The sequence below is a fragment of the Podarcis muralis genome, chromosome 2 (genome assembly GCF_964188315.1).
Source record: "Podarcis muralis chromosome 2, rPodMur119.hap1.1, whole genome shotgun sequence".
NCBI classification, from domain to species: Eukaryota; Metazoa; Chordata; class Lepidosauria; order Squamata; family Lacertidae; genus Podarcis; species Podarcis muralis.
Window position 1 is genome coordinate 67550708 of NC_135656.1, and position 22921 is coordinate 67573628.

The 22921-nt window shown below is 43.1% G+C and overlaps 2 protein-coding genes across 9 annotated transcripts in view; one reads left to right on the plus strand and one right to left on the minus strand.

The window, feature by feature from the left end:
• Window positions 1-5919, plus strand: part of SIMC1 (SUMO interacting motifs containing 1) — a 23955-nt gene extending 18036 nt beyond the window's left edge. For all 4 annotated transcript variants that reach the window (XM_077924639.1, XM_028718400.2, XM_028718402.2 and 1 more), the window contains exons 7-10: window positions 1367-1495; window positions 4249-4408; window positions 4624-4708; window positions 5482-5919. In XM_077924639.1, coding sequence (XP_077780765.1) covers window positions 1367-1495; window positions 4249-4408; window positions 4624-4708; window positions 5482-5699 — 592 coding nt within the window. In that variant the 3' untranslated portion in view covers window positions 5700-5919. The remainder of the gene's footprint in view (window positions 1-1366; window positions 1496-4248; window positions 4409-4623; window positions 4709-5481) is intronic.
• A 152-nt stretch (window positions 5920-6071) lies between these two features.
• Window positions 6072-19418, minus strand: KIAA1191 (KIAA1191 ortholog). 5 transcript variants are annotated; one of them, XM_077924641.1, is made up of 10 exons: window positions 19188-19417; window positions 17378-17535; window positions 16528-16623; window positions 16184-16266; window positions 14610-14800; window positions 11808-11934; window positions 10095-10219; window positions 9400-9506; window positions 8939-9084; window positions 6072-7707 (listed from the first exon to the last, which is right to left on the minus strand). In XM_077924641.1, exons 4-10 carry the CDS (start codon window positions 16209-16211, stop codon window positions 7499-7501), a joined length of 933 nt encoding a protein of 310 aa, XP_077780767.1. In that variant the 5' UTR covers window positions 16212-16266; window positions 16528-16623; window positions 17378-17535; window positions 19188-19417; the 3' UTR covers window positions 6072-7498. The 5 variants fall into 5 exon arrangements, with proteins under 5 accessions (XP_077780767.1, XP_028574242.2, XP_028574243.2 ...); XM_028718409.2 differs by lacking the exon at window positions 17378-17535; XM_028718410.2 differs by lacking the exon at window positions 17378-17535 and having other exon boundaries at window positions 16528-16649.
• Window positions 19419-22921: the final 3503 nt, after the last annotated feature.

Below are 22921 nucleotides of genomic sequence, written 5' to 3' on the forward strand. Positions count from 1 at the left end.
TTTAATGCAAAAATCCTACCTATTCAGGTTGTTATCTAGATTTCTTTCCCAATTTAGGATGACCTACCCCAGAAACAGGGAACCTGTGGCTTTCCATGTTGTTGGACTCCCAACTCCAATTGGCCAGTGACCAAGGAGGATGGGAAATGTAGTTCAACAATATTTGGAGGCCCACAAGTACCCCATCCTTGGCCCTGGTGAACTAGGGAAGGACAGATTTTCTTGTAGGTTGAGTTCATTTGGTTTCAATGATGATGATGATGATGATGATGCACTGATAGTGGCGGGTGTCTGTCTATCTCAGTAAGCCTGGGATCTGAGCCTGATGAGCCACTTCCTGTCTTCAGTAGATATCAGCAGTTTCTCATTTTTTAAATCTTAAGTTAACCATATTTGCACATCAGTTTCTAATGTTGTGAGTGTCCTCTATTTCAGAGGCTTCTACTCTGCAGCCTCTTATAGTTGTTTTAACTGCGAGTCTTTTAGTTCTTATGCTCTTACAGTTGTTTTAACTGCGTGTTTTTGTTTGTTTTTAGTTCTTATCTGTTTTAATTATCAGTTTTTATCCATCCATTATCCGTGTTTAATCTTGTATTTTATTCAGATGTTTTATCCTATGCTTGTTTCTTTGTCCTTATTTGCTCTAACAATTATCTGTTAAAAAAAATCCTAACCGCTATTTTATTTATATGTTTTTTTATCCTGGTCTGTGACCATAATAAAGTTAATTCATTCAGCAGAAAAAAGATACAAGTCCGCTCTTGGACTGGACCTCTCTACCATTACTAATGTTTACACTGTAGAAAAGATGTGCATAACCTTTGGCCCTCCAGCTGTAGTTAAACTACAACTTCTACCATTCTGGGCCATTGGTCATGATGTCTGGGGAGTTCTAGTTCAGCAACTGCTGGAGGGCCAAGGGTTCCCTACACCTGCTGTGGAATTTTTCATTTCGCTGGGACTCCATGCAGTTGTGGGAACATACTTCATGGAGGCCAGTAATGTTGCGACACATCATGTGACTTAACCAACCCCCATAGGAAGCAGATTCAAGCATTTCTATGGCTGTGTGGATTATCAGCAGAACAGAAGCAATTTGGAAAGAAGCTGCACCATTGAGAAAATGGCTTGAAACAGGCCTCGAGTTCATTAGCTTGCTACTCAAATGCCCATTAAGTATCATCAACAAGTTCTGAATGTTTCAGCTCTATCTCATGTGAGGCTGTACATCAGAATTTTCATCTTCCCTGATATGGTAGCTATGTTCTGATGGTTCTCTGTTGGTTTGGGAGCAAGACGTTTGATACACTACAGTGGGGTAGTGTTGAGGTGATTAACACTATTGTTTCCTGTTTCTCTGACTTAGGGAGGTGGCATTCCTGCAGAGGATGCTTTCTATAGCAATAGAAGTGGACAAGTCTCCAAACTGCAGCACCAGTAAAATTGTAGATAATGTGTTTTATTCATGGCTGAATATTCCCAAGCGGTGCCACAGGTAAGGGGTGTGTGGGTGTGGGTGTAAAAAATCCTTCTGTCCTTCCCTGTGCCCAACTGCCCTCATGCCCCCAGAAGACCTACTCATTATATACCTGGATGTTCAACTGTTTCTGGGCAAAGAGCAAATATTTGATGAGACTGTGCCTAATCTTGGGAGGACTAAAGGTCCTATGCAGATCTAGAGAGCCAGCAAAAGTATTTCGTTGATATGTGTCACCCAGCCTTCCCATCTGTTCTGAACAGAGAGGCAATGAGCTGCTTTCTATCAGCAAATGCAGCAGTGGTAGACACGGGTGCCTTTTTCCTGTTGATGGGTTGCCGAGTGGGAACATGCCACCAGCATTTTGTGGTCTGCCTTTCAGTTCCTTTAGATATGGCAGCATTTTGTGACTGGCATCCACAGAACTTCTGCAAGATTCCCAATATGCCCACTGGCCTGAAAAGGTTTATACAAGATGATGGACAAGTGGATTTGGCTTGGGTGAAGCAGTATCGCAGACAAGATGTGGGGGCCTGGTGGGCCTAATTAGCCTGTGGGCAGGACATTCCCCATCACAGCCACCAAGTATGCCTGCAGGGTCATACCAAAGACCCATCTAGTCCAGTATGCCTCTTCCAACAGCAGCCAACTAGATACTTCTGAGAACCTTCCTGAAGGCATTAACCCTCTCCCACTGTTGCTCCCTTGCAGTTGGTACGGTAGTATACTGCTTCTTGAATGTGGAAGCTCCATATAGTCATTATGACTGATAGTTGCTGGTAGTTGTCTGCTCCACTAAGTTACCTTAATTATTTCAACATAAATCTTGGTTAACATTCATTACTACATCTTTTGACAGTGAATTCCATATAATCATAATAAATTTATTATTTATAGCCCGCCCATCTGGCTGGGCTTCCCCAGCCACTCTGTGCGGCTTCCAACAAAATATTAAAATACAGTAATGCATCAAACATTAAAAGCTTCCCTAAACAGGGCTGCCTGTATGAAATTAAGTTTTCATATAATGTATACTTTTCTTTTGGCTGGCATGAACCCATTGCCAATCAATTATTTCTTTATTAGATGCCAAGTTCTAGTATAATGTAAGCAGGGAAAGAACTTCACTATGTACTTTTTTCCATTCCATGCTTAACTTCATAAACCTACATGAAGCCTTCAGTAGTCTCAAAGTGTAGTTTAGAAAACAAAAAAGGACAGAATCAGAGGAAATGTACGTCCACTGCCAGAGGTGTACCTGGTGGGAGAAGCTGTGAGCGAGGACATCCCACCCAGTCGGCTATTGACTTCAGGTGGCCTTACACCCAAGCAAGGAAGTTTAGGATTGCAGTCTTAATTTGTGAATGTTATTCCAATGTTGTTAATGCCAAATTATAAGTAGCAAATTTTTTTTAAAAAAATGGCTATGTTTTCTTGGATATCACTAAAATGAAATGGGTGTTACTTCCAAGTAAGCTTGTTTTAGGTTTTCTACTTTTAGTGTAGAAAACACAGAGAATTCACTCTCCGCTGATTGCTTATCATCACCTATTAACAGCCTAATTAAAGCAACATCTTATAAAATAATTCCATAGCTGTATTTATAGAAATATCCTTCCCCTACCTGGTTTCCTCCATATGTAGTAGACTTCAAACTAGACTTCAACACCCATCAAAGACCTTTGGCTATACTGGCTTGGGGTGGTGGGAATTTGTAGTCCGAAAACATGGTTGCACCATTTTGGGAAAGCCTGCTGCAGAGCATGGTTAGGTTTTCTTTGAACAAATTAGTTCTGTATCAATCATTAATCTATTTGTACTCAGTACAGCAGGGTGAAATGAAGCAGACAAGCTTCAGTTACAGCATTTACCCACTTCTCATTACCCACTATTCATGCAGTAAACATCTTCAGCAGGATAGCAGGCCTTGCTGACCACGGAGTACACACATTCAGATAGGGTTCAGTGTGCATTCAGCTACCATGTTTCCTGTGTCTATAGCAAACTGTGGGCCCCGGGACTTCCATTTTTCTTGGATGAGTTTGTTAGCCTCAGAAGGCAGAGAAGATGCTATGCCACAAATGCCCTCTTCATCCTTGCCTGCTATGGTTACTTATAGCCTGCCAACACAAATTGTAAGAATGGGTTTAGCTTACTTTTCATTGCTACTCTGAAAGAGTGGGGCCTGTTCCAGATGGGATTGTGCTTTGGGAACAGTTCTGGACTCAACTCTCCCCCCACCCCCATTTTCCCCAAGTGTGGCTTGGCCTGTTAAATTGGTACCAGGTCAGTGAGGCCTCATTACTCAGGTTGAATCGGCTATGCTGCTTGGCAGTATGTTTCTCGAGCTAGTTCAGGGCATTGACATATGAAGCCCAAAATGATCTGTATCACACAGCTTTGGAATGCCTGCTCCCATTTGAGCCTATGCAATTTTAAAGCAGCTAAGGAAATTCCATTTCAGGTTCCATCTTATCTAGTGGTCAGGTTGGCCCACACAGGCTTTCTCTGTGCTGCTCCAGAGCTATGGCATGCACTTCCATGGGAGATAAATTTAGTATGTCCCCTTCCAATGTTCTACAGGCCGGTGATAATACCTCTGTTCCAATATGCTTTTGACAGGTGTACAACTGTTTGACAGTTGATTCATTTTGCTTTTCCTTGGTTTTATTTAGATTAGTAAAAACGGGAACCTCATATTGGGCAACAGGTGGTATAGAAAATTGTGTAAAACAGGGACAAGTTATCGTTCCATTGTTGTCTCCTCACAGGGAAGCCTTCCTAAGCAGTATGGAATGCCACCTCTTGCGCTGCAAAGTGTTAGAGCTAGTTTTCTACCACAGCTGCAGAGAAGCCCCTGATCTGCGCCCCTTATCCTTGAAAAAGATACTGCATTTTCTGAAACACTGTTCTCTGCAGCTGACATACCAGGTACGGCAGAGTTCCTTTCCATCATTTATCCCGAGAACTAGTTAGTGTTCATCATTCCCTCCCGTTTTTATGTATTCTTTAATACTAGTCCAGTTTCGTTCCAAACTGGGTTTACCTCTTTAAGAGACATGGATCTACCTCTTGCATTCAGAACTGTTATTAATGTATAGAATCGTTCTAAAAACCAAAGTAACTTAAAACCTATCTGTTCACAGGACAATGAAGCAACATGGCAGAGGTGGGATGAGATGCTTCACCAACTGACTTTATTGTTGCTGAGCTACCGCCGAGTAGTCCTAGGTGAGCAGCTTGTTTACAGCTCATTAGCTTGTCTCCATAGTAGCACTATATCTTGATCAGGTTATGGAAGTGTCAACTAGCAAACTACTTGGGCCACTTCGCAGTCTTGCTCACTCATTAAGTCATGTACACATAGAGGGGTGGTATGTTTAACAAAAAAAAAAAAAAAAACCCTCAGTTTATAGAATTGCCTGGTGGAAATCTATTACCATATATACTTGAGTATAAACCAACTTTTTCAGCACATTTTTTATGCTGAAAAAGCCCCCCTCAGCTTATACTCAAGTGAGGGTCCGTCGGTGGCAGCGGAACGAGCAGCCCTTTTGGGTTGCTTGTTCTTCCTCTGGTGCTGCCTCTGCCTCTCAGCAGCACCCTAGGTAGGCGGGGGGGAGGGCGGAGAGAGAAGCCCCATCTTTCGTGTGTGCATGCACACGTACGCACTCTGGCCCACCAAGAGGTTTGTGGTGCGGTGAACCAGCTTAAACTCGAGTCAATAAGTTTTCCCAGTTTTTTTGTGGTAAAATTAGGTGCTTCGGCTTATATTAGAGTATATATGGCAGGTATCATCTGTCTATGGGTTCTTAAAATCGCCAAATATTAGCATTTTTCAACGTGTTTCCTGCAAACACAACACTAGGATAGAATTTGACAGGGAGGGGGAGACTCCAGTTTTGCCTGCAGATGCATTTATCAGGTAAAAATGTAACAGGTCCCTATCCCACTGTTAAGTACAACCCTTATGGTCAAGTGTTTCCTACTTTTCTTTTTTATAGGGCACTTAAGAAGCTCTGTGTGTGAACGAGTAAATTTGATTATCAAGGCTGCCAGACCCAAATTACAGATCAGTGATCTTGTTGAAAGAGATTCTGTCGAGTGTGACATTGAAGATTTCCAGAATATTCTCTCTCTGACTCTGGGGCAGCCACTTCCCCAACCCATAAAGGAAAAGACTGAGCTACTCCAAGAGTTGCTTCTCGCTGCTATGAACTAACACAGGAAATATTGGACAGCTGAAATATAGACTTCAAGTATGAACAGCTGAGCACTGAATTTTCACATACAATTTTTAACAGTAACATTAAACCCCCATTTTGTATTCATCGGTGGACAAGAGGTTGTACAACTTGATCTTTGATTTCTGTTGTCATGCAGATCTTAGTCTTTTTGTTTTGAGTTTCATATAGTTTTTATAATAAATTATTTTATTAAGAGGTGTGAGAATTTTTCATTTATAGGGACAAGAACACTGGAAATTGTTTATTCAGTAGTAAGTATCGAAGGGCTTACTCCCTGATATGTAGATTGCAGTCTTAGTGATGTGTGACAGATTCTGCCATTGCAGTGATGACCACATCCCTAACAGTCTTTCTCTAAGGTTTTTTTTTATTATTGTGCAGAGATGTTAAGCACAGAGACATGAACACAAAATATCACAAAATAAATTAACACTAAACAAAAAGCTGGATCACTGTTTACACACAGCAATGGTGATGACTAATAGGGCAGAAAATCTACAGTGGTATTGAAGCACAAGTCCTAATGTCGTCAATGTAAGTAAAGGAATAAGATGAAGCTGAGTGAGACACCACTAAGTCACTCAGCTGCAGAACTGCCAACAATCTGTAGAAACAACACAGTTCAGAAAGGGGACAGAACCCATTTAGGACATTAAAAAGATTAGTGAGGACTTCTCAGTAAACATGCTGTTAAACAAAAGACCTTTTTATCTGCATAATGGATATTCCAAGATTGCCATCTCATCACTATAAAGCCAACCAGTGACTTGCGAGTTTAGGACCAGGACAGTACCTGCCCCCTATGTCTTCAAGCAATCACAGAACACATAGTCTTCCACTGTCTGATTGCTCAAATAGAAATTAGCAACAATTTATGCAAATGCTTATGTTCACATCTAAGGTGAGACGCTAGGTTAAAATCTTCCCTGTGCTCTAATGACTTATTTTCCTCTTCCTCCCTAAGAAATATATAATAAGCATAACCACTGTCCCTTTAACTTTATAGCTATTATCTCACATCCTTTCCCCTGAAAGTGCTACTAATAATTCCCAAATGAATCCCCATGAAAACAGCTACAAATCCCTCTGTTACCTCTAGGAATGAAGAAACTTTTCCATTCTACTGTGGCTCCAGCTTCATGGTATGCAGAACCCATTTGATGCAAAGGGCTTCACAAACAGTATCATTTCATAGTACAGTTCTAGAATTAGTACTGATATTTTTTTCATGTTGAAACATTTAGGTCCCTAAGACATGAATCTCTTACATGTAGAAATAGCCAAGCAGGGAGTCTTCAACTTTAAAGCATGGTGCTAAATTTCTCCAATATTCTTACCAGAACATTAGACTTCAGTTGATGCTAGATTCCCTCAAACAGTTCAAAGATACTAGAAAGTTATACATTGTCCTTCAGTAATCTTGCATGAATAAGTAGATGTCTACACAAACAGCAGCCCAAATATTCAAGCCAAAAAGGTCCAATAAGTTGATTGTTTCCCTTTATAAAACTTAGGTATTCAGAGAAGCACAGAACTGCATGTGAGAACTCTGTTGGCAAGATAATTATTTTGGTGCTGCATAAGAGACCTTTGGAAGGAAAAAAAAGAGCAAGAAATTCAGAAAGTTGCCCAAATCTTGTTTCACCACTGTCTGTAACTCTGACCTAGAAGAGACCTTCCTATGTCAACTGTATGTGTGGAATCTGAAAGACACCCTAGGACAATATAGTTCATCAGATTTCAAGATCATCCTGCCTTTAAAGTGGAGGTGTTTCTAGAACCCAGTAGGAGTAAGCACATTCATGTCCCGGGGTCTGAGGTTATGAGAATGTGGGGACCGCTTCTTTTCATCCATAGCTGGAATGTCCATCTTGGGAGGCTTGAAAGTTGCAGGGTCCTCTGCCATCCTGGTGGCTTGGGCACGCATTAGTTCCATTGGGGTTGGTTTCTGGGCACCCTTATAGGCCTGGACGGTAAAGCCCCCTGAGAGAAGAGGAGGATACAAAAGAGATAAGAGAAAGGCAAAAGCAGCAAACCATTACGCACATCTGCGCAGATGTACAGCACAATCAAGACTTGTGTAAGCAATTGCCATTTCATCAAATTCTAAGCACTAACCTGGCGTGCTCTGGTCCATGGGGTCACGAAGAGTCAGACACGACTAAACGACTAAACAACAAGCACTAACCACCATCAGTCATATGGCATGTGGCAGTTCTCTTTGTCAACGAAAGACATTTGTGTATTCCTATAGTGACAGTCATATGAGGAAGCTATACCTAAAACTGCAACTCAAGTATCCCTTGTGATAAGCTTTTTGCACATAACCTATGGCAACTTTGCCTTGAACAGAATTTAATTGTCACTGGAAGATTCAGGAATAGTTCTGGCAAATCAGTATTAAAGGAGCAATGCAGATGGTTAAAGAGTCAGGATAATATTCACTACATTTTTTCTTAAAAGAAATAAGTAGGCAGTGCATCTTTGCTTATTGAGAAAGTACAGAACAGACATTCCTCTATCAAATATGACGGAGGCAAAACAAAACACTAGTAGTTAACACTTAGTAAAACCACATTAATTACAAATTTAGGATTAACGCTGCTGTAACAAAAGCACAATAATGTGGTGGTGGGGTACAAGACTGAATCCAAAGTTTGATTTTCCGAACTTTGAATGCAGCATTCAAGTTCAATGCCATAGACTGCAGAAAGCTGTGGACACACATGGTACTATATGCCACACCTTGATATATGCATTCTCTTCTGTAGCCCCAATTCCAATCGACAATAAATTCTTCCCATTTACTTTTAAGTCTCTTTATAATTTTAACTCTTCGTTAAGAGCAGGGCTCAACTAATACATCAGTTGACTCCCATCAGCAGAATTCCTGCACAAGGGCTTTCACTTGTGCTATGGGGGTTTCCCTCCTCCTCTTCCCATACACCCCAAAATTGGCTCTGGGGGCATCAGGAGAAGCCCTAGAATAGTATGCAAGGGGAGGACAGGGGGGATTATTCTTTCTGGCAAGCCAAAATGCTTGCCTTGACAAAACAAGTACCACAGTGTGATGTTTAATTTCTCCTTTAGTCTTTAAAGCCAAAGCTTGCTACTCCGGTCTTTTGTAAAATGAACACATATTTTTGAAGGCTGTATTTTTGGAAGAACACATATTTTTGAAGACAAAGACTGTTTTCTTAAAATGTTGCTATACCTGAATCAGTGTGTTTTTGAAGAGCTCTGGGTCCAAAGAAGCTCCATTTTTCAGATGGTACTTTATCGCCATCCCCACCACCGGAATCCATGGCAGCAAGCTCAGGACCCGTGATGGATGCGGAGGACCCCTGACTAAACCAACCCCTGAAGAGAACAAATCAATTAAGAACTGAAACCAGATAGGCAGACCATGGTAGTATCTGACTACCATAAACATTTAATTCCAACTGAACAATTCTCACTCCACATAGGTTTACACCAAAAGATAAATCCAGGAGAAAATTATGTGAGCCACATTACCTACCCACAACAGAAAGACTGGGTATCTTTAAAAATGCAGCAAAAAAAGAATTGGACAGATTCCCCAAACAGGATTCGCAAAACCCAAAAGGAAGCTAGGATTCCTATTAATTTAGACACATAGTTAAGTGCCCTTTGTTTTCCTCTTGGGAAATGTACCTGTATGTGCGCTTGGGAGAGGAATGGGGAGTGCTGCTTGGAGTGGACTGGGCGGAAGAGGCCTGTTTATCTTCTTTTGCCATCTCTCCACTTTGCATCTTTAGGTTCTGTTAGAAAGGGTAAAGATGTACAGTTGGAAGCTTTCCAATTCTAGCAAGTGAACAGCGAGCAACCACAGTTTAATTTTGTTTATTTCATTGGTAAAGCTTAATAAAAGCATGATGCAGCATATTAATGAGAGTTGCATGCAAGACTGTATGGAGACATTTCTGCCTTGATTACAGCTACCTCTCAGACATACCATCTTTCAAGTCATCACCCTCTATTACTGAACTTTGTATTCTGCTTCAAAGGCATAGCACCCATTTCCCAGGAATAGTAAATTCTATATGTTCAGTCTCAGAAAGTTAGGCTTTTGGTGCAGGGAAATAAATAATTTACATAAATTACTTTCACTGCCAATGCCTCACTGGTACTGATCAAGAACTCAATAAATTATATTTAACTGGCACTAGATTCAAGCTCTCTTAACACAAACTCTGAAACAGGATGCAAACCGGAAAAATCCCCGATTCTATTGTGCCAATGGCACCTATTAGCAAACTTTCCACACTTAGTTCTGAAAAGTAGTAATTTACAACCAATACCAATTTAAGGAATTCACTACTAAAGCACAGTGAGACCCAACACCTTACATGGAGTGACTCAGCCACACGATGGTATTTAGTCTCCTCTGCAGTGAGGCCTTTGTGGGGAGTGTATCCGGCATCTCTCAACCCTGCCTGCTGCTCAAAGCGTTGAATGCTCTCCTGAGTTTGCTCTAGAACGGACAACACGACACATTCATACAAGCCACAAACACTACAGCCTGCAACAAAGTTCTAAAAGGCAATATCCTATAGCTTTTATAGTTATTAGAAATGATAAAGCACGGAGGGAGAGATTTCTTTAAGCCATCTATTATAAAGCGCCAGAGCAACGCACAGCACAGTTAAAAAATGTTCTGGAACTTTCATCATTCCAGCAGATTGGAAGGGGAGGACAGGACTAAAGTTAAAAAGAGAGACCAGTATAGTAAAATAATCTATGATTGCTTTGTTTGTTTATAAAATTTGTATACAGCCCTTCACCCAAAGATCACAAGGCGGAGAATATAAATAGTCCCCTTCCCACAAACACATTTAAAAGGCCATAGATTGTTTAATCAGCTAAAGGCCTGGTTATACAGAAATGTTTTCCTTTGCCCTGAGCTCTTCCTACAAGTGATCTCACTGTATTTTTTGGGTTCCAGAACCAGACTTTCTAAACCAGGGATGGGGGACATGTGGCCCTGCAGGTACTGTTAGATATTGTTACTGTCTATTGGCCATATTGGCTAGCTGATGGAAGCAGTAGCACATTATCTTGAGTCACAGGTAGGTTCCTCATCCCTGTTCTAAACCTTTACTGCAACAACTTTTGTTATGTTCTCATGAATGCAGCATAAATTCATACATAATCAGAAGCTGGGCCCAAAAAAGAAGCCACCAGGGTTTAAGAGGAACACCTTCAGAATGCCTTCCTCCGTCTACTGTTATTCAGAGCAGAAACCTCAACCCTGTCCTTTAGTAGCTTTTTAAAAGAAAAATGATGCAATAGTAACGGCTATCTTTAAATATTAATAAAATATGTTTCCAGGAATTATTTCTTAAACATAAAGGAAGTTTCCTTCATTGCTTTACTGTAAGAAAGTAAGTAATATACCTGAACTAGACTTCCATTCTGCTGTGATCACTAGACTTCCAAAACAGAAAAACTACAGGAGACTCAAAATGGTGAAATATATATGCCACATCCAAAGCATGCTGATTCAAGCATATTGTCTATGTGCCAGTTATCTGTCCATTAGTAGGAGGAGGAAATGTACCATTAGCAACCTAATGAAGTTGTTTAATTCACTGTAAATTCAATGGAAGTGTGTATTTAGTTTTCCCAAAAGATTTAACAGCTACAATTAAACATAAGTGCCAACAAATTATCTTCCACAGCCATTCATTTTAATACATTGACTGGACAAATGGAGTGAGTTTGCCAAGCTAACAAGTAAGATCTGGCACTACCACAAAACACATAATGAAGTGCTGCAGGACTTAAGAAGAATTAAATTTCCATGCTGTTTCCCTTAGGTTACATGCTAGCATTTAGGTACTAAAGAGGATCAGAATATGGAGGTAGAGCATCAAATTCATTCTTACAGCATTTTGTTTGACCCTTTCCATTGGGGAATCCAATCTCTTTGAAGGCCTTTCTGAATTGACAACTATATCACAGAGAATTAAAATAACCCACATGGTAATGAGAAATAAACCATATTGCAAAATTTGATCTCCAGGATAACTTGCCTACTAGAGGAACACAAGAGCTCTTACTTGTAATGAGAGAATTCATGATGATGTGGGTGGCCTTGGCCTTCACTACAGGAACCTTGTTCACAGTCTCAGTGGAAGATGAGGGGGTAATGGCAGATGGATGCATGCTAGTCTCCCCTTCCTCATCCTGTGCAGAGGAAGCCAGGGACAGTTTGAGGAGAAAGGGGCAAAATTACCTTAGGAGAATCTCACACTACTTCTGATCCTCAAGGGAAGGAGTCCTGGAATCATACTTGAACTGTACAGATTGAACATGGTGCTCTTGCCATTTTCCCACCCTCTCATCTATAACATTTTAATTCTGTATAGTATTTAGAAATCTTTGGTCTTGCATCCAGCAGATAATAAAAATATCATTATATGACGCTAGAGATCACTCCTATTTTCACCAAAAACCAGATCCGCTGTAGTCCATGAAAACAGGTGAAAATATTCTCTCCTGCATAGAAGATAACTCCAAACCCCAAGTCTAGTTCTCCTCATAAGATAACAACTATGGCTTTCTGGTTATTCCCTGCTTTTGAAAAGTAAATCCAGGGTCACAATCTGTTACTTGCCACCCACCCACAGCCATTTAACCCTAGTAAAAATCTATAGGTTTTTTTAAAATCATACCAGCTCTTCGTTGTGACACTTACACTCTTTTTGTCAGACATTTCACCAGTTCTGACCAGTTACAGCCATTGTAATGAAAATGAGTGTTTCTCCCTCAATAATTGTTGCTATAAAAAGTATCAGAAGAGCATTTGTATTATTGGCATCTGCTTGACTCGAGAGAAATGGAGTGTGCCTCTGGAGCGAAGCCAAGCCGCTGTTAGTAGCACTGAAGTGACCTCTCAGGGGTGCAAGCCTGGGCAATGTGTATGGAGGTCCTTGACTGCCCAGTCAACAAGACCCTACTCTCAGCCTTGCTGAAGTGGTCCAAAGGAAAGCAGAGCAATATGTTTGGTACCAGCTTGGCTTCAGGAGTTGCCAGAAGGAGGCGTACAAGGTGCCAACCAACCATCTTAGGGACTATGTTCTGGTTTTGTGTGGGGTTTACTCCTTAGCTGTTTCTTCCCTGAAGATATCCTGCAAGGCAGCAGAGGTTTAGGATCAGGGTTTTCCTTCTCCTAGGTGGATGAGCCCCACCTGCCCCTCACTTCCCTCTACAGCAGTGTTTCCCAACCGGTGTTCCGCGGCACACTAGTGTGCCGTGAGACGTTGCCTAGTGTGCCGTGGGAGGGAGGCGGGCGAGTCGGGCGGCGAGAGGCAGGGCGGCGGCAGCGAGCACACGCGGGGCGGCGAGCGAGCTCCCTCCGACATCCCATCGCCGCGAATGCAGGCTTTCGCTGAAGCCTGGAGAGCGAGAGGGGTCGGTGCGCACCGACCCCTCTTGCTCTCCAGGCTTAAGGAAGCTATCCCCCCAGCCGCGCAAGCTCCCAGAGCGATGCCAAAGCTGCGAGCACCTTCGCCATCGCTCTCCGACCCGTTCGGGGGGCTGGGGACGGGAGAAGCTCCGGCTTCCCCCGCCCCCAGCCCGCGCAAGGTCCCAGAGCGATGCGGAAGGTGCGCGCACCTTCGCCATCGCTCTCCGATCCGCTCTGCGGGCTGGGGACGGGAGAAGCTCCGGCTTCCCCCGCCCCCAGCCCGCGCAAGGTCCCAGAGCGATCATCGCTCTCCGCCCCGCTCTGGGGGCTGGGGACGGGAGAAGCTCCGGCTTCCCCCGCCCCCAGCCCGCGCAAGGTCCCAGAGCGATGCCGAAGGTGCACACACCTTCGCCATCGCTCTCTGACCTGCTCTGGCGGCTGGGGGCGGGGGAAGCTCGGGCTTCCACCACCTCCAGCCCCGCAAGCTCTGGGAGCGATGGCGAAGGTGCGCTCACCTTCGCCATCGCTCTCGGACCCTTTCTGGGGGCTGGGGGTGGGGGAAGCTCTGGCTTCCCCCACCTCCAGCCCCGCAAGCTCTGGGAGCGATGGCGAAGGTGCGCTCACCTTTGCCATCGCTCTCGGACCCTTTCTGGGGGCTGGGGGCGGGGGAAGCTCGGGCTTCCCCCACCCCCAGTCCCGCAAGCTCCGGGAGCCACTCTGGCTCCCATTCTGGGGGCTGGGGTCGGGGGAAGCTCGGGCTTCTCCCGCCCCAGCCCCGCGTCTGGGGGGGGAAAAATAATTTTCCCCCCTTTATTTCCCCCCCAAAATCTAGGTGCGTCCTATGGGCCGGTGCGTCCTATAGGGCGAAAAATATGGTAGTCAATATAGGCACAGAGTTAATTTTTTAAACATTTTCTAATGGTGGTGTGCCTCGAGATTTTTTTCATGAAACAAGTGTGCCTTTGCCCAAAAAAGGTTGGGAAACACTGCTCTACAGCACGTGCAGAAACTGTCTTCTTGACACTTGGACCCACTATGGGTCTTGTCCGCTCAATCTGCCAGAGCCTGTATTCACATGCAGGGGAAGTCCCTAACTCAACGAGGGTTTGAGACCACTCAGCTACCCTCACCTGGTTTAGCCGGCCAGTCAAAGCTGTTTCCCGGGGTGTGGCTGTCACATGCTGATAACTTCTAGGAGCCACAGGTGAGAGCTGAGTGCAGCGTGGGAACCAAAGGTGGACAAAGTACTCCAGAAGGAGCACACTACATCTCCCACCAGAGGTACTACACCTCCTCTAACACCCCATACACCCAGAAGAGCAAAGCAATGCAAATTTGATGCCCCTCAGCACAGTTAATTTCAGTGGTTGATTTACGTCTTCAGTGGGACATTAAAAGTGGTATTTACTGGACACTTCATACCACCTCTATAGTCACTCTAGAGACTGCATACCTTGGAAATATTTTCATATTTGCGTTCTGGGACGACTGGCTGTTTCCACAGGATATTGGTGGACATATTTGGAGGAGGAGGGGTCATTGGTGCTGTATCCTCAAGGGCATCATCATAACTGAATGTCCGACGGTTCATTCCAATGGGTTGGGACATCTTTCCTAGAAAGCCTCCAGAGCCATGCTCAATAGCTAAGGACAGAGATGAAAATTTCACAGTAGGCTGCACTTTTAGAATGTCAACTTTATACAAGCAAGTAGTACAGATCACATCAGCACTTATTTCATTAAGATGATCTTCTAGCATCAGTATCACAGGATTTTAGAACATTGTGATGTAACTAACTTTCTTTCAGGCCCAAGGCCACATCACCGTATTCCAACTCCGTCAGGGCAACATGCCACAGGTAGGCATGGCCACCTTATAGCAGGCAAGCAATAGCACCTGTGCACAAGCCACCACATGCATACCAGGGAACACGCACACAAACAGCAAGCAAGGTGAAAAATGAAATTGACAATAGCTGTGAGGGTAGTTTCAACCTCTCTGCCCAGTACTATGAGGATGAAATTCCATTAGTGTACTATGCCCCCCTCAATCTCAAGGCAGCACCACACTGGGTCAGGGAATTGGGGGCTACTGGAGAAGACTTAGTGGACTGGATGAAGCCCATTGGCCACTGGTTCACCACTACTGATCAAAACAATGCACTTGATCCATTTTAACCAATAATTAGAGAGTTAAAGGTGCTACTAGAGCTAGAAATTCTTATGCCAAAGCTCCTAGAAACACTGTTACTCAAAAAAGTCTACTGCCTATTAATTTAGGCACTTATCTAGTCCAGAATTACTAAAACCCAAGCCCTGGCACTAAAGCATTTATTCAGAATCTTTACCCACATGAGACACCTAGGATCAGGAAGGTAATCAACTTTTCATTAAAAGAGGTTCAAACAGAACAACCCCAGAAAACACAACCTAAAAAAAAACCAGGCTAGAAAATGTTTAGGTACTTAGGATGGTCATTCAATTTCATAGGGATCTGAAGAATTTTCCATCCCTGTCAAGATGACTTCCCAAACTAATGGCAAACAGCCTTTTCACTCATAATCAGGTAAATAGGCACACTAACCATCGGATTTCAATAAATTCACTCAATAGCAAATTAAAAGTCAAGTAAGGGTAGCATGAAATACATAATCCTGAAGGCAATCTGAAAAACTACTTCCAGGAACAGATGGAAGAATTCATCTCAGGGGAGAACTCCATCAATTTAATAATTAATTCATCATCATCTAGTTAGCAGTTGTTGGTCATTAGCAGGGAAGAAAACTGGCAACTGCAACCATAAGATGCTAGGTCACCAACAGATGTATTGTTGAAGTGCAATTACAATTCTCTCTAGAGCAGAGTCAGATCTTTATGTGTGTCTGCATTTAGTGTGGTACAGCTAGACCTTCATAAAGACAACACAAATAGACTTGGGAGATTTGAATAAAGCACCTGATGATATTTGTTACAATTACCACTAGACACTTTTACACCCGACACATTTACTTAGATAATGAGTTTTACCAGGAGCATCTGTTCGTCTTGAAGCCATGATTGCAAGTCCAGGTGTTTCACTATATGGAAATCCAGAACAGTACTGCTGTTACCTAATAAAAACAGAGGGTACTTTCATCTGCAAAAGTTACACCATAGCAAAGGATCCTGGTTTATAATAAAACTAGAGTATGTCAATGAAGCTCCACATATTTTACTTTGCTTATAAAGCTGGCAAGATGTCTAACATTTATTTTGATGATTTAAATAATGAAGCAATGAAAAGGTATTATGACCTAACTCATTTTAAATTAATCAGCCTGCGTATCATTGTAATCAAAGTTTTTATAAGGAAAAAAACTAATAGAGCTTACCACAACTTATGATGAGAGAAAGATGTCAAAAAAGGACCATTCTGTTGCTGATGCTGAAACTAGCAAACCATCCTCACGAGCTTCCATGCAGACAGACTGACAAAAATTCAGAAGCAATAAATCTTTACTAAAGTAAGACAGTCTACAATTGCAGTAAAATTGTATTCATAATAACCTAATTCAATACAGACAGAAAGCCACTTCAACCTTCATAAAGGAGAAAATAGTGCACAACGCTCAAATGCCTCATCTACCTGTTAACCATTAGGTTGGTGGTTTGAGCCCACCCAGAGACAGCTGTGAGCGGAATTTCTGTATTGCAGGGAGTTGAACTAGATCAGGGACATCCAACAGGTAGACCGTGATCTACCGGTAGATCACTGAATGTCTTGAGGTAGATCACTGGCTCCCCCCAAAGAAGCTCAACAACTTTGGCTTCCCTTAAAAAAGCTCAACAGTTTAGCCCTGCACCCCCACAAAACGGTGCTTTCCTCCTCCCTTAAAAAAAAACAAAAAAAACTTACTTAACAACTTTGATCTGAATCTCTAAAAAAAACGGGCCTTCCTCCTCCTTATAAAAGCTCAACAACTTTGACCTGAACCCCCAAAAAGGGGGCAGATCACTGCCAATTTTTAACTCTGAGTAGATCACAGTCTCTTGGGAGTTGGCCACTTCTGGACTAGATGATCCTTCCAACTCTACAATTGTATGTGGGAATTCTCTAACATTTGAAGTGGTCTCAACTAGACACTATGTACATCAACCACACCAAAGAAACCGTCACTGAGTTGGACTGTCAAGTACTTGCAAAAATATAAAATATAAATATGAAGTTATAAATTAGCATACTTGGACTGCAGTAGTAAATAAATTAAGTCCAGTCAAAGTTGACTATGGGGTGCTGTGCTCATCTCACTTCAAGCTGAGGGAGACGGTATTTGTCCACAGACAGCTTTCCGGGTCATGCGACCAGCATGACTAAACTGCTTCTGGAACAACAGAATACCCTGACGGAAGCCAGAGCACATGGAAACGCTGCTTACCTTCCCACTGAAGTGGTACACATTTATCCACTTGCACTAGCATGCTTTCAAACAATGGAATTCAAACTGTGGACCTTCCTACTGCAGTGGCAACAACACAGGGTCAAAGAACACTCCTCATCTCAATCAACATCTAAGTAATCTACAATGGCACCTGGTTTCATGGTAATGGGAAGTTTTCCAGCACAATATAAAGCAATCAACAGTGGTAGTTTACCTTTGAATTAATAAAATACAATGCTCTCAAAAGGTATTCTGGTGATTTACCCAGGCAATCAAAGGTAAGCATCAAATAACTCAGGAGAGGTAGGTATTTCCATGAGGGAAATGCAGACTTGCCATAGATATAGCCTCCATAGCAGTAATGTTATCAGAGTGGGTGAGATATAAATAAGATGCCACAATATAATTTACATTAATTTTTCTAACCATCATCTGTTGGCCAGTTCTAAGCATTTTACTCTTCTTCCAACTGCAGAAACTGCTGACCTGGAAAGCAGCCATACAAACACCCACTAGCTCATGCCAGCATATTCTCCCATATGGTTGCAATTAACAGAAGGTAGATGCTGTAAATGCAGCTTCAAGAGGCACCAAGTCCAAATGGCCACTTAAGTCTTGTCCAGCAAAATTGCTACTTCTTGCAGCCAAGGAAGTGGTTTAAATCCAAGTGAGCCTATTCTCTTCCTCCTCCAATGAGAGGGGATGCAGAGGCTAGCAGCATTGGCTACTTTTAACATACTAACTGCATACAACATCTAACTGTTGAGGCACTTTACATATTATGAATCACTTTGAACAACCATCAACATGCAAGGAAAATAAGTTTTGCTGTAGGCTCAAAAGGTTTAGTCCACTAACAATCATTCCCTAAGCAAGTGTGTAAGGGAGGGAGGCACACCACCGACAAGTGTAGGCAACAGGTCCGTCTCATAGCTTAGGCTACAACCCTATACTCGCTTTCCAGGGAGTAAGCCCTTTTGAACACAATGTTGAGGAAAGTTTTTAATGTTTGACGTTTTATCGTGTTTTTAATATTCTGTTGGGAGCCGCCCAAAGTGGCTGGGGAAACCCAGCCAGATGGGCGGGGTATAAACAGTAAATTAGTATTAGTATTTGGCTTGCTTCCGAGTAGACATGCATAGTTAGGCTGAACACCGACAGGGAAAGGCGAGGCTTTAGTTTACAAAACGCATGCAGTGAGATTAAAAGCGCGTTTAATATATTTTTGCATGTTTACTCGAGAGCAAGTCTCACGGAGCCTGCAATAGGCCTTGCTCCCAAGTAAGTGTTTTTAGGATGGCACCCTAAGAAAAAGAGGCGGTTGCCTCAGATGTCACCACAAGCAGCATCTTCCGTCCCCGTCCCGCCCTGTCCCGGGGGAGAGTTCAGGTATTTTCCTAATACTGTAGGCTTCAGGCTCTTCCAAGCAGATGTCTGGGAAGGTGTCGCGCAAAATAAATTCCGCCGGAGCCTTTCATCCCCAAGCCCAGCCTCCTCCTGATGGTCTGCGGCGGTTCCGCGACCGGCCTATCCCGCCCACTACGCGCCGTAAACAACAAGGCCGCGCTCGGCTGCTTTGCCTGCCTGCCCTCCCGCCCGCCTCTTTCCCTTACCTCCGCCTCTTCCTGGGCCGCCCGCAGCCCCCGGACTGGGTCCCCTCAGTACTAACAGGCCCGCTGCGCCCACGAGTCGGACGAGAGCAGGAGGCGGAGGAGGCCGCCCGCGAGCAGACGCCGGTCTACGAGATCCGGAGGCGCCATGGCGCAGCCCGAGCCGGGAGGAAGAGCTCAAGCCAGACCAAGCCAGATCAGCAGCAACGCGGCTGACGACATGCAACTCAAAGGACGCTGGAGGAGGGAGCGCAATATATAAGCTTAACGATCTCGCGAGAGTTCAAGCTCGCGGCGTTTGAGAGACTAATTCTGAGGGAACTTAGCCGTTGGTATTCAGAAGTGTACGGGCTCCGGCAACGGAGACGGGCAGAGCGCAGGGGTGGTGCAGGCATTGATATACAGTGGCCTTGTTCTCTATGAATCTGTCTAATCCTCTTTTAAAGACGTCCACGTCGGTTGTCATCAGTGCCTCCTATGGGAGCGAGTTCCATAGTTTGTGCTGAGTGAAGAAAAAGTACATTCTTTTGTCCTGAATCTTCCAACATTCAGCTACATTGTATGCCCACGAGTTCTAGTGTTACTAGAGATGGAGAAAAATGGTTCGTTTTCTCCATGCATAATTTTATATCTTTCTAGTGCTTTTTTCTAAAAAGAAAATGTTTAGGGGGTACTCTCATTGAAATACTGCCCCCCAGTGAGGCCAAACTTAATGTCTGGGGTATGTGTACCCCTGTGTCCCCCCAGAAAAAAAAACACTGTATCTTTCTATCATATCACCTCTAAAAAGCCCCAAATGCAGCAGCCTTTTCTCATAAGGGTATTGCTCTATCCCTCGGATCATTGTGGTTCCACCTTTCTGAAACTTTTCCAGCTCACAAATAACTTTTTTAAGGTGAGGCAATCAGAGCTGTACACAGTGTTCCAGGGGCAGTTGCATCATAAATTTGTACTTGTATTGGCAGTTTTATTTTCAATTCCTTTCCTAATGATTCCTAGCATGATATTTTCTTTTTTCCTAGCATGATCTTTTCTTTTCTTTTCTTTTTCACCGCTGCCACACACTGTCAGCTTTTCATTGAGTTGTTCACTCTTTTTCCTGGTTAGTCATCACCAGTTCTGACTCCATAAGTGTGTATATGCTAAATAGGATTTGGGGCCCCAGCATGCATGAGTTCACACTAATTTACATTGAATTGCACTTGTCATTTTACCACCCATTCACACAGCTTGAAGATGTCCTTTGGAAGCTCTTTGCAACCCTTTGTTTCAATGACTGAACAATTGAGTATCATCAGCAAACTTGTCCACCTCACTGCTCACCCCTAACTCTAGATCTTAAAAAAAAAAAAAGTTAAAAAGCACAAGTCCCAATACTGATCCTTGGGGGACTCCACTTTCTACATCCCTCCATCAAGACAACTATTTACTCCTAGTTTCTGCATTATGTTATGTAACCAATTCCTAATCAATAATATGTATTCCTCTTGCCCTGTATCTGCTTACTAAGCAGTCATTGGTGAGTTACCTTCTCAAAAGCTTTGTGAATATCCCAAGTACACTGTGTCAACTGGATCACCTCTATCTATATGGTTGTTGACACTCTCAAATAACTAATAGGTTAATAAAACAGGCCTTACTCTTGCAGAACTCATGCTGACTCTGCTTCAGCACAGCTTGTTCTAGATGACCGGTCACGGTGTTCCGTGGCACTAAACGTGGTTTAGTCATGCTGGCCACATGATCTGGAAAGCTGTCTGTGGACAAACGCCGACTCCCTCGGCCTGAAAGCGAGATGCGTGCCGCAACCCCATACTCGCCTTTGACTAGACTTAACCATCCAGGGGTCCTTTACCTTTTTTACCTATATGATTGGTTGTTTTATCTTGAACAATACCTCCCACCAGTTTCCCCAAGGCAGACGTTAAGCCAACCAGCCTGTAATTTCCACAGTGCTTTTGAGGAATCTGCACCTTTGGGGATTTCTGGCTTGCTAATTTGATGCTTGCTTTAACAACCAGAGCATCACCAACTCCAGTATGTCTTCCCAGTTCTTCCTATAGTATTTATATCTAGATATAATCATGTCCTGCTGGTTCTCTCCTTTCCACCAGGCTAGTCATGCTTGGAAGGCCTGTTATGAAACGATGGGAATTGTGATTTTGTGCTCTAGTTTTGCGTAACGTTGCTGAATTGCCAGTGTATTTCTGTAATACAGGAGCAATTTAGTTACAAATCAAATGACAGACCTTGAAACCACATTTCAAGGCTGTAATTTGCCCCCACCCCAAAGTCCCGGACACATGCACACCCACACACCTCTTTTCAGCAGACGAAAGTTTGGTGAGATGTGGAGGGGGCAACTTTTGCCAAGCCCTGGTATGCATGTGTACTTAAAGGCAGGAGAGGGGGGAACTGTCCAGAACAATTATATAAGTTCAAATAAGTGATGCCTGCTTCTTGTTTTCCTCTTCCCTCCCCATTACGTTTTCCTTTTGTATGATGTCTGTTAGTTTGTGAGTTTGAAGGCAAGGGACTGGTTTGTCTTTTAATCTCTGTAAAGCACAAAGAAAAAAGTATGAACTTTAGAAGTAATGTTGTTTTTGTTAGAAGAAGAGTGAAACTGGAACCTTGCAAACATTTGTGTAGGGCTCACAAGGATTTCATACGAAGGCACTAATATTCAACCTGTATTCCAAAGCATACTGCCTTTGACAGTGGAGGTAGAACATGTTCAGGGTTAGTAGCCTCTATCTATCTATCTATCTATCTATCTATCTATCTATCTAATCTATCTATCATCTATCAAACCTTTTTTGAAAATACAAATTAAAAGTAAAACAAAACAGATGCAAAAGGTGAGTACTAATGTAACAAGTTTAAGACAATTCAGTAACTATGCATACTAACAATCTTAACTCTTTCTCATTTAGATTTTCTTTAAAGGGTTTCAGGATGAAGAGAGAAAATAATTCAGAAGGTCCATAGTCTAGAGTACATGGGCCAGGGGAGAGGGCAACAGCCACTTTCCATTGAGCTTTAGCACTTATAGCTGCAGAGAAGCCCTTGAAAGCAGGGTTGGGTTGCATCCCAATAACCCCATACAGAAAACAAAGGAAACTGCACACATATTGCAGTATTGTTTTGTGACCTTTGGGAAAGTCAGAATTTACTGAGTGTCCTGAATCAGCAAAGGATTGTTCTTAGGCAAGGTATCTGGTTGACACTGCTGTTGTTGTTGTTTAGTCGTTTAGTCGTGTCCGACTCTTTGTGACCCCATGGACCAGAGCACGCCAGGCACTCCTGTCTTCCACTGCCTCCCGCAGTTTGGTCAGACTCATGTTTGTAGCTTCGAGAACACTGTCAAACCATCTCGTCCTCTGTCGTCCCCTTCTTCTTGTGCCCTGAATCTTTCCCAACATCAGGGTCTTTTCCAGGGAGTCTTCTTTTCTCATGAGGTGGCCAAAGTATTGGAGCCTTAGTTTCACGATCTGTCCTTCCAGTGAACGCTCAGGGCTAATTTCCTTAAGAATGGATGCGTTTGATCTTCTTGCAGTCCATGGGACTCTGGACTTGACACTGCAGTTGACACTGCAGTTCCAGCAAATAATGCTGTTGCTTTTATTTTTTAATGCAAATATGTCAAAGAAGGGAGATGGAAATAGTAATTCTGAAAATGGCAATTTATTCCTCCCACATAAATGGTGCTTTTCTTCCGCAATGGGCTGGATAGTTAT

Excerpts from the sequence above, each read along its gene's own strand:
- KIAA1191 (XM_077924640.1), bottom strand. The coding sequence starts at position 14,915 with ATGCTAGAAGATCATCTTAATGAAATAAGTGCTGATGTGATCTGTACT. Across the intron at positions 11,935-14,609 it reads AATATGAAAATATTTCCAAG|GATGAGGAAGGGGAGACTAG; the intron begins GTATGCAGTCTC and ends TCCTCTGCACAG. Across the intron at positions 7,708-8,938 it reads TCAAAAACACACTGATTCAG|GGGGCTTTACCGTCCAGGCC; the intron begins GTATAGCAACAT and ends CTCTTCTCTCAG.